At 35.6% G+C, this 11,808-nt stretch overlaps 1 protein-coding gene across 1 annotated transcript; it reads right to left on the bottom strand.

The window, feature by feature from the left end:
- Nucleotides 1–261: 261 nt before the first annotated feature.
- Nucleotides 262–8,085, bottom strand: LOC144544619 (squamosa promoter-binding-like protein 6). Its single transcript, XM_078293165.1, has 11 exons — nucleotides 6,875–8,085; nucleotides 6,131–6,318; nucleotides 5,473–5,784; nucleotides 3,426–3,664; nucleotides 2,747–2,821; nucleotides 2,544–2,651; nucleotides 2,334–2,451; nucleotides 2,019–2,160; nucleotides 1,739–1,901; nucleotides 1,095–1,658; nucleotides 262–836 (listed from the first exon to the last, which is right to left on the bottom strand). The coding sequence occupies exons 1-11, from the start codon at nucleotides 7,459–7,461 to the stop codon at nucleotides 420–422; spliced, it is 2,913 nt and encodes a 970-aa protein (XP_078149291.1). The 5' UTR covers nucleotides 7,462–8,085; the 3' UTR covers nucleotides 262–419.
- Nucleotides 8,086–11,808: the final 3,723 nt, after the last annotated feature.

Genomic DNA, 11,808 nt, shown 5'->3' with positions numbered 1-11,808 from the left:
ATAAGGATATTGCAGCGCACAAGCAAAAACCACCCAACAAGATTTGAGCTTGACTGATAAAAAATTATGGTAAACAAAATGCCAGATAGCAACTAGACAATAAGTTCAAAACACATTCCTTGGTATTTCTAACTAAATCGGCCAAAAGGGGCTCCATACACATTACTCAAGCTACACAAACTAATAAACTATGCTAAACACAGAGTAACACTAAACAATTATATATAACAAGGCCCAAAAAGAAAAAGAAAAAAAATGTAATGACAATATAAACCTACTTTATGACATATGAATGGGATCATTACACACTTGTTTACAAAAAAAAAAAAAATAGTTGCCACACTTACACATCAGTTAACAACTTGCACAACCTCACAACATTTAAACCCTAATTAATTACCTCAATAGTAGCAACAACCTTAAATAGCTCCAAAATCTACCAACTCCCATCTAAATGACGGCACTACAAATCGAACCTTTGGCGGCGTGTGAAGTAATATACCCACACACACACATACAGCGGCAATGCCAACCATAGTCAGCAAAGCAGGCCGGTACAAGAAGGTTCTTGTCAAGGTAGTCCGGTGGTGTACCTGTCTGGTACAGAGGTTGCAGTACTGCCTCGGTGGCGGTACCACTGCCTTGCCAGAGATACCAAAAGTAGAACCAGTGGATATGACTTCCGGTATACCGATTACAACATGCGGATTTTCATGTTGTTGGTCGAGTTTCTTCTGTACCAGTTGCCGGTATGAGTCGAAGCATCTCTCGCGAGCATAATCTTCAGGGGTCTGATTATTTGCATCTTGTACAGTTTTCCATGCCCTTACTCCCACCTGGAATATGTGGATGTCATTAGATACATAAATAAAAAGCCAAGAAAAATAGCCTGGTATAGCATCCTTTTGTACTTTGGTAAGGATTGGATCTTGGTTTTTGCCTTTCTCCCTCAGCTTGCTTGATAACAATATGGTGCAATTCAAGGTTATAGAGGCTTAATTTTTTAGTCTTGAATCGCATCCAAAGAACCACAGGTAAGTGAAAAAAATAATTGGAAAAGAACCAGAGAATTGTTCATTAAGGAAAATAAGTACCATGTTGGGATCGCTTGTCAGCGCATCTATTAACCCCTCAGCACCGCTCCTAGAAGCCGCAGTATGAAGTGGGGTCAACTTAAGTGGACCTGGGGCATCAGGTCTAAATATATACCCCTCCCCATTAAACGAATACCTCAGCAGAGTCTCAACCATGCCCCTACAGTTTCTCCTAACTGCATCTAAGAGTAAATTCATTGAAACGGCAACCTCTCTAGGAGACTTTTTACCATCCAAATCTATAGCCCCTGTAAATAAAATATCCAAAAGCATTCTAACCACATGACACCAATCCCGGTTGATGGCAAACTGCATGAGCCACTCAAACCGGGTCAGCTGAAATGCACCTTGACCCAGGGCATTAGTGTTGGAGAGAGATAGGGATTGACTTTTTCTAAGGAGCCAGCCAAGCTCGTTTAAAAATTTGAAAGCTTCCTCCCTTGGAATGGAGCTGTCAAGCGTGGGGACATCAACTGTATCCTCAAGTGCACGAATCTCATAACATACCTCCTCTTCAGCCACTATGAACGGAAAAAAGCTGTCGCCAAAACCATGTTCTTCCACCTGTAAAATGTCATGTCATTAAGAGTCAAAACTAAGATGAACAGAAGTTGTACACCAAAATTTTGAGAAATGATTGGAACCTCGATGAATCCTCTTCCTCTTGCATTGAGGGTAGAACATGAGAAATTTAGGGTTACTATATGGTCAGGCCCGCCATGCTGGGTTTCAGAATCACGCCTTTCAATAGCCACGGTTCTTGAGTTGTCTTCAAACAACTGTCTCCCATCAAATGAACAGAAAAGCCTAAAAGATCCAATTAAAGGCAGAAAAAAAAACTAATTAGCAACAAAAAGAGAAGAAAATGAAAAAGAACAAGAACGAAATGTGTAGTATAGGAAAATATGATCTAGAAACTAATACCTCATTGACTCCTTAGCAAGGTTAAAGCCTTTGACTTCGAACTCAACATTACTAGAATAAGGCACAGCGACTGGTCTGACGCACATAATCTTACTATAGTCCGTACCATCTAGAGGCACAGTTGCATCTACAATTACTTGACCTGAAATACAGAATTGAAAGCGTATATAACTCTTACAAATTAACATAAAACCCAATATAAAAATAGGAAAACTTTTAACTGTTCAGACAGACGTTTGGCGTGGACCCAGACATCCCATACATAGCCTCAATCAATATTATATCAGTCTATCTTTTCTTATTAAGAGCACATACCATCACAAATGAAAACTATCTCATCTTGTACTCTGACATAGATCCAACCAGTTAGCCAGAAATCATCAGTGCAATTCATCAGAAGTCTCTCAATTTCGGCGTGCAAGTCGTTGCACAACTGTATGCGAATAGTACAATCAATCATGCATCAGACTATAAACATTTAATATGGTATGAAATATGTCAAACAGTACCAGTTCAAAAGCATACCTCTATCCACTTGGACTCTGGTAGCCGTAAATATATAGTAAGAATAACACATCCCGGCTTGATATAGCTCTCCACATCAGTTGGAGTGTTGTTTAGCCAATTAAATATCTGTATTTTTTAACAAAAATGTAAAGATATAAAGAAATTTATGGGCTAAAACAAGAATCATAAAATGAAGAAAAACAGTTTACAAGTAATGTTACCTGGCCCCGTAAATTAATAGGAAAATCATGAGGATCTTTGCCAAAGAGCTTGAATACAATTCTGTCCGTACGGCACTGAAAACAGTGAAATTTTAATTTGAAGAAGTCATAACTATTATTATCATAATGGTATAATTCTAGGTTGGTTTGACCACATTTTGCCCTTCTTGTGGTCCTTTTTTTCTTTTGCTTTTCCTTTGTCTAAATCTGTGCTAATTGCAAAAATTGAGGCAGAATTCTGTCGGCCAAATTGTGGTGTGCATTCATTGTTGATTGAAAAATAGTGTTAAAATATCTGGAAAGTAAATTCTCAACTGAGGCAAAATGGTCTGGTTGGAATTGGAAACTTGGAGAAGCAGGTGGGCACTAATTTATGCAATTGAGAGGGAATTGAGAAAATATCAGTTCAGTTGAGAACTTATAGGGAGGTTATTTACATTAAGATGGTATGATTGTGCTTATCTGCAAACTCAGGGTATTGTACTTTACCGTACCTGTCAATTGAGGTCCTCAAGTCGGTACAAGCTAAATATCCTTTTTAAGTAAAAACATATACTCATTTTTGCTATATGAACTATGGTACCAGCCATTTGGTACCTAAACAGCTTGTTGGTTTCATTAATGAAATCGGTGGGTTTCCTCCACTATTATCATAAAAAAAAAAAAAAAAAACATATACCTCAGCATCTCCATTAGAGCTCGATAAAGATTGAGCAGACAAGGACTCTGAATTGCCACTTGTCTGCTGAGGGCTCTGTTGCTGGGGATCTCGTGACATCCAGACAGGATAGCTGGGAGACCCGTTATCGTTACATGCCACAGTCACCGTCGTCTGGGCCCCATCTTCAGCTTCTTCTGTGTCGTTGCAAGCATCATTCAGATCAAAATCCCTTATTCTTGGTTGGCCAACTGCTGACTCTGGAAAGCACAATTAAATTGCATATAAGCTTGCTTTCTTAGTTAGGGCAACTTTACAATAGGTTTTTTTCTTGTATCTTGGAAATGATATGACCTCCCTCTAAAACGTCCTAAACAAATTATTTCAAGACCATCAAAATAGACTGAGAAAAACATCTATTTTATCCCATCTGCCTTGATTGCATTTAACCCCACACCCCTCTCAGCTCATAATACCCCATCAAGATGAGTCACCAGAAGACAAATATTAATAACACCCTCTACTAGGATGGAATCTATCACCAAAAGCCATTATTCTCATTCTATGTAAGTATAATATCAACTGATGGCCCTTTAAATTGAAAGAAGCGATATATTCGGTGTAAACTCCCACCACCATCATCCCTTCTTTTTTTTTTCGATCCCTCACCGTTGTTCAGAGAAAAAAGGGAAACTGACTATCATCTTCTGATTAATATAAAAAAGAAAGGGATATTACTCCATGTGGATCCCCACTCTCTCTCTCTCTCTGTCTCTCTCTCTCTCTCTCTCTCTCTCTGAAAACTCATGTACAATGATTCTCTCTTGCATCAATTCGAGGGCCTGAGCCTCACCGCGGATAGTATGCCTTGCCCATATCACACATTTATGCTGTTACATGCCATGCCTTGCAACATGTCACCTCATCATTACTGTTAGACAATGCAAAGCCCAGCAACCGGACACTGCAGGAGATAACAGGAAGCAGCCCTTTTGTTTGCATCATAACAAAGAAATAGAGCAGGAGGCCCTGTATAGACACCCAATCGAACTAGCCAACTGAATTTGTAATGTTTGTGTAATTGACTCGCTGAAATGAGAGTCTTCTTCTCAGTTAGTACTATGTAAATGTTACTGGTTTGATAAGCTGTTGGAATGTGGTTTTGGAATTTTTTATAAAGTATGGGGTAAATTTTTCAGATGTCTCTGAATTTACAATAAAACCTTTTTTTTTGGCCACTAATCTTTGTCGCAACAAATTTATGTTTGTCAGAAGTCCCACAATTTCCACAATGCCTCTTCACCTCCATTATCTTTTTTTCTAAAGTCACACTCTCCCTTCTGTCTTCCTCCCACTCATCTCTCTCTCCCAACCCTAAGAAGATAAGTCGTAAACAATGAAAGAAAGAATTCAAATCTCAACTGCTCCATTGTCCTCTTTCATTTGCCCTATGATGCTCTCGTCCTACAAAGATCCCAAATTTAGGTCGCACTCTCTCAACTAATTGCAACTTTAATCAAATTTATCCATCATTACATGTGAAATTTGCAGTGTGTTTTTCAAAATTGTCAAATATCAATGGAATTTAGTCCAATTAATGCAATTATGTTGAGATATGCAACAATATTTGAAAGAGGTATTCCAGATTAGTTTGAATTGAATCTATTGAATTTCAACTTCAAAATTTTATAAACTCAAACTTCATACAATGGAGCTACAAATTTTACAGCTTTATTCAAATTTGGTATCAAATTAGTTCAAATTCTCTTGAAAAATATTATTATTTCATATTTATGGGGGAATTTTCTGGAGAGTTACTAATTTGGGTTTACTTAAAAATACAAAAGGAATCAATAATAAAAGCAATGGTCTGATTTCTGAACCAGGTAAATGAAATGTACTAGACATGTCAAGCTAATCAACAAAAGGTAGTCCAGGACTGGTTCCAGTAGAAATAGCTGCAAGCACTCATCGGCACGTAACATGATCAACAAAACACTTGAGCTCTTTGCCCTACCTTGAAAGGAAATAAAAAAAAAGGAAAATAAATCAACTCAACAAATCTCACCTGGAATAGCAGACACTCTGTTGCCATTCATTGCAACTGATACAGAGTTCCTCTCCCCGGGGGACCCGTTGGAGTGAAAAACCCTCGATGAAGGCAATGCTGACCGTTCTACCTCAGCTGGAGGCATGCGGTTTGTGACCACGTCAGAAGAGGGGCCCGCACTAGTACCAGCCTTCTCTGGGCTCTGCGACTGTGATGGCGGTTGTAAAAGCCCCAAGAGACTCCTTACATCAGTTGAACCAGCAAGACTAATGAGGTTCTTTAATAGATGTGTTGTCAAGTCCTGCTCTTTTGGCTGGTCAGTGTTGTTAGCTGAAATAGATAGATATGAAGAAAGAAGTTTCATGAGATAATATTTATTTTGGAAGTCTTTACTTGACAAAAACAAATGGGGCAATTTCAAGATTCTGCAGTTATAAAAAGAGCTTGTGAATTAACAGGTCAAACTTGTCCCAAGAAGTACACACAGGTATCATAAATATAGGTATGGTAAATAACTAAATATATCTCACTAGCTAGAGGTAGCACTGGTACAGTACTGAACAGCACAAATTTTACAGGACTAGCATATCGGGTGTTACAAAGACCAACAAAAGATGGGACCAGAATGACGGAATATTAGTGAGGTAAAAACAAAACAGAGGTGGTATCTGCATACAATGTAGGCTACTGAGGATCCGAAGTAGACTTATGATGATGTAGCTAGTAGTTTTCTCATCCAATGCAGCGGCCCCACCAAGAGTGGAGGCAGCATCAGGCTGGGTTTTGCGGCGACGCTTGTTGTGCCCGGCCAGACGCCGCCGGCAGCTCCTTTTCCCCTCATCAAATTCTTCGAGCAGGTGAAACCTAAACAAATCGGCGATTAAAGAAAAAAGATTTGTCCAAGAATATATGTGCAAGCTAAAATAAAACAAACAAGAGAAATTGGATACAGGAAACAGCAACATTGGTTAGAAAAAGAGGTTAAAACTGGGATACAGATGGTATACCTGCTGCACTAAAAACTAAAAACAGGTGCCAAAAAAGGCAATTATATTGGTATTACAATCTTGCAGAGATGTTCCGTCCTTACCATCCTTTCAAATTAAAAACTAACAAGTCTATAGTTGCACAGTAAAGTTGATAACAAAATGATCATCCGGAGTCTGATACTTCTTAGTTACAGTTTCTGTATTAAAATTAGGAGGATTGAAGAAGAAAATATATATTCCTTTTTCTAAAAATTTTAAACCATCTCAGAGCTACACTGCACCTAAACTGTTATCGCGGTAAAAATGATCATGGGAATATTCTAAAGTCAAAAGGAATAGTAATTTGACTTCCACAGCAAAAGTGCCTAACTAAAATTCTAATCATCACAATGTCTATAGATCAGTTTTAAATTTTAAATCTACTCTTCTACCTGCTGCACTGCTGACAAAAGCGCTGGACTGTGTTTCCTACAACAGCTGTGGTAGCCTTTGCATGCATCTCACAAACTTTATGTCTCCGATGGTAATCCTTCGACCCAGTAAGGTCGGCCCCACACCCCTCGACTTGACAAGACGGTCGGGTAGAGTTACTTGCCTGGGCCACCACCTTACCCTTCTTCGCATCCCTCTCCTCTCCACCGGCAACAAATCCATTGCCATTAACCAGTACCGGGTTGGCCCCGACCTGCAAGCTAAGAGAACCAATCCTGTTATCTTCTTGAACTACCCCTACTCTTCGCCTTTTCTCAGCTTCAGTCTGACTTTGACCAGTAGCCATTGTCATCACTCCATTTTCTTCAGAACAAGAAGATGAACTGTTTGAGGCAACAAAATTTCCGTTGCCGTTGCCATTTACAATTCTGATTCCATTTCCATTAGCAGGTCTAGCGAGGAATAACTCTCCATCCCAATTCCAGTTGTTTAAGTCCCATTCATAGTTTTTCTTTCCCAAATTCAACTCCAGCTCAGCTCCAGTGCCGTAAAGGAAGCTTCTTCCACTTCCAACTTGAGCCTCCATAGCTGAATGGCCTCTTTATAGGCCAAAACTGTAGAGATTTTGAGAATCTAATTTCCCCTAAATTTGGGTCATATCCTTGAAAAACAACCTTTAATTGGAGATATTTTCTATTCAGTACTTGGAGAAATTTTGAAGCACCTAATCAAGATCAACCCAATCAGCCTCTCTCCTGCCCCAGAAATCCATAAACATCACACCAACAGAACCATGGATCCAGACAAGTGAAACCCACATGCCCAATTAAATTAACCCTAATTGCAAAATCTCCCAGAGCCAAAAGCTAATTAAATCAATTGATTCGATACCCAACTGCTTGGACGAACAAAGAGTAGCCCCTTACTTCAGATTGCAGTATAATCTTCAAACCAAACACCAAATTTCACCTTCTAAAACAGCTTGGCACATAGAAGTTCATAGATTAACAAAAAATTACACACAAAAAAACGAAAAACTGTTGGACTTCGACTTCCTTGAGAAAGATTAAGCGATTAGAATATACCCAAATGAGAGCAACTCGGCATGATCAACTGACCTCGGAGTGAGAGAGAAAAAAAGTGAGGAGAGAGAAGGGGGAAATAAAAACTAACAAGAAAAAAAGGGCTTTTAGAAAACGCTACTTAAAAAGGGATTTTCTGAGTAGGTTTGTTAAGAACACGCAAAAACGTACACGAAACGCATTTAAATTGGGGCCCACGCGGGATCAACCAACAGCGCTCCGTTTATTAGCTAACGCTAACTGCTGTAAGAGAATTTTTACTAAAGTCAAATGGCCGAAATTTTTATTTATACCCTTTAAAAAAAAAACACCTCAATGGAAAATTTTGATATTACTCCAAATCAATATGCAACTTCATTCTTGAAGTGCCGCACATTGATTTGGAGGTCTCACAATTTTATTGATTTGTTTAATTTTATAATAATTGTTTAATAATTTTCAGAAATAGAAAGAACATGGTAATTTCTATATTTACTAGAAGTGACTTTTGTATCGGGATCAATAATTCAGATACGGAGTATTTTTATTTTTTTCAATAGCACACCAACAAATAGTTTAATTTTTTTACAACCAGAAAAATTCTTGCTTAAATGTTTCAGGATCCTTTTAGTACATTTAAATTATAAAATATTTTATCTAATTTATTTAATTTTCTTTCTAACATATTTAAATTATTAATTATTCTTTCTATTTCTAAAAATTACTAAACAACTATTATAAAATTAAAGGAATCTGATCAAATTTTGAGTTTTTTTTTTGTTTTGTTGGAGGCCGCAGAGCCGAAATTTTTAAATATACCATCATCACAAAAAAGATAAATCCAAACACCCCGGTTTTGAAAATTTTCGAATTTTGACATGACCGCATCGCCTAGATGCGGCCACTTTTCTGTGGGCCGCATCTAGGGACAGCGGTCGAATTTTTTTTGCCTTTTTCTGTGGGCCGCATCCAAACACCATTTTTTTTTTTTTGCCTTTTTCTCATGTGACTTTGAACTGAAAACAGGGTGGCCGCTCCCTCGGGATGCGGCCGTGTCAAAATTCGAAATTTTTCAAAAAAATGGTGTTTGGATTTATCTTTCTTTGAATCATGGTATATTTAAAAATTTCGGGCCGCAGAGGCATTGGGTGGCCTCTCGTCTTTGGAAATGCAGGGGCTTTTGACAGTCCGAATGTTTTTCAAAATCTCCTAAAATCAAAATTTTCTGATTTTTTTTTTTGGAATATGGTATAAATAAAAATTTCGGATAAAATGGTGCTTTTACTTGGACGGTAATTTACTTTTTATATTTTTATCCGTGGGAGATAATTGTTATCTTTTTTGAGGTTTTGTTCATAAAGCTAGGTTTAAGGACAGCACCACGTCCGTTGTTTTTAAACAGCAATTTCATTTTCTTTTTTTTATCTTTCGTAAGTATTAACCTCTTTTGTGTTTTTGCGATTTTTTTTGGGGAAAAATCAATCTATAGGGTCAGGCTATGTGCTGTGCATAATGCCTGTTAGATCTATTATACTGTGGATTAGTATTTTTATTTTTAAAATTTCAATAGTTAATCTGAAATGTTCAATTAAATTTTATATCACATAGAACATTTTTATTAATTTTTAGATAGGTAGAAAATCACTTAATCTAAAGATTCTAGATCATTCAAAAATAGTGATTTTCTACTTATCTAAAAAATAGTAAAAATACGGTAAAAAAATGAAAATTTTATTTTGCATATATATTTTCATATAAAAATCATATTAAACAATTAATATCGACTATCTGGATTTCAAAAATAAAAATATTAATTCGTAGTACAAATATACGTTTTACATATAGAGTACTACAGCAGCCTCGCTTTAAATATATATTAAATTACTTAATTCATATTTAGAGTTTGATCCTTAATTTAAAAATGAGGAGGGTTCAAATGCACCCAAATGCACCCTATCCTTTTTCTTCATTTTCAAAGTCCGAATAGTCAATCCGAACCGTTAGATGCAATCTATATATTAAGATGTGCTTGGAGACCAAATTTTACATTTTTTGGAATTTCTTTACTATTTATTAAGCCACTTTGAAAATCGCTGATCCAATGGTCCAGAAAATGTAAAATCAGCGATTTTCAAAGTGGCTTAATAAATAGTAAAACAATTCCAAAAAATATAAAATTTGGTCTCCAAGCACATCTTAATATATAGATCGCATCTAACGGTTCGGATTGACTATTCGGACTTTGAAAACGGAGAAAAAATATTTGAAAGATAGGATGCATTTGGGTGCACAAAAATTTGGGTGCATTTGAACCCTCCTCTTTAAAAATATATAGATATAATTTTTTTTCTTTTTATTTAATATAGATCTATGTTTTTTTTTAAGACGAAAGATGAGAGTCATGCTCTCATGTTCCATTAAACAGACACAAGTAGTGTCAGATTACAAGGTAAAAAGCAATTTAAGTTAAGAAAAAAGAAAGTGCAAAGAACTGAATATAAAGTACTAAAATAATTTATTTTATCCACCTAATTTCCAAACCAGCTACGCAGCTCTTGACAAACCTCGTGTACCAGTTGGCTTTCTTCTTGTTGTTTCTCAGCAAATATTCTTCTACATCTTTCCCTCCATACGACGCTCATCTTTCTTCTTGTACCAGCTACGCAGCTCTTCACTCTTTAAGGGCATGTTCGTTTGTCACGAAATTGTGCGGGATAGAATTTGATGGGGACGGGAATCTACTTTTGAACAAGTGGGAATCTATGGATATGGTACGCACGAGAATGATTATAGGAATGTACTGAAATTGGTGTTCGGTTGTACCGTAGAATTAGTTGTGGAAAATCCTATTTTTCTTTCTAAATGTTTGATATTATACAATTATTTTAATTTATAAAATTATTAATAATACAAATTAAATAAAATATATTAATTAATAACATAATATTGCTTAATAATTATTATTTATAAAATATAAACATTACTTATTAATTATTATTTTATAAATTTTATAAAGTACATATTTATAAACATTTATAATAAATTAAATTAAACAGAATGGAAACTAACTTCGAAAATATATTTTAGATGAATTTTGAAATGAATGTTCGATTGTACCGTGATGTTAGTTTTGAAAATTTTATTTTATTTCTAAAATGCTCAATATTATATAATTATCCTTACTAATAAAATAATTATTATAATTAAATAACATTGATTAAAAACAACATAACAATAAAAATATTTATTTGCTTAAATACATATATAATTAAAAAATACTTCTATAAGTAATTAATAAAAAACATATATATATATATATATATATATATATATATATATAGAGCTGGGCTACGGTGAGTTGCGAAGTAAAGCGACTATTTTACTTCACGGTCATATTTTACGATTTTAAAGTTCAAAACGTCGATCCGAACCGTTCATCTTGTTCTCCATATTGAAATGTGCTTGGAGACCAAATTTTACATTTTTTGGAATTTTTTTATTATTTATTAAGCAATTTTGAAAGTCGCTGATCTGATGGTCCAGAAAATGTTACTGTTTTTCACTGTTCACAGCAAAACAGCAATTTTCAAAAATGCTTAATAAATAGTAAAAAAATTCCAAAAAATGTAAAATTTGGTCTCCAAGCACATTTCAATATGGATTAAACATCTAACGGTTCGGATCGGTCATTTGGACTTTCAAAATAAAAATACGGCGTGAAGTAGAAACGCGTTTTACTTCGCAACTCACCGTAGCCTATCTCTATATATATATATATATATATAATGATAATAACAACAATAATAATAATTGCTGTCGTTTACTTGACTTGACATGATATTTTTTCTTACAATTAAAAGAATAGAGATTAT

The sequence above is a fragment of the Carex rostrata genome, chromosome 2, assembly GCF_964058835.1.
Source record: "Carex rostrata chromosome 2, lpCarRost1.2, whole genome shotgun sequence".
Taxonomy (NCBI): Eukaryota; Viridiplantae; Streptophyta; class Magnoliopsida; order Poales; family Cyperaceae; genus Carex; species Carex rostrata.
This window is presented reverse-complemented; position numbering and strand designations above follow the sequence as displayed.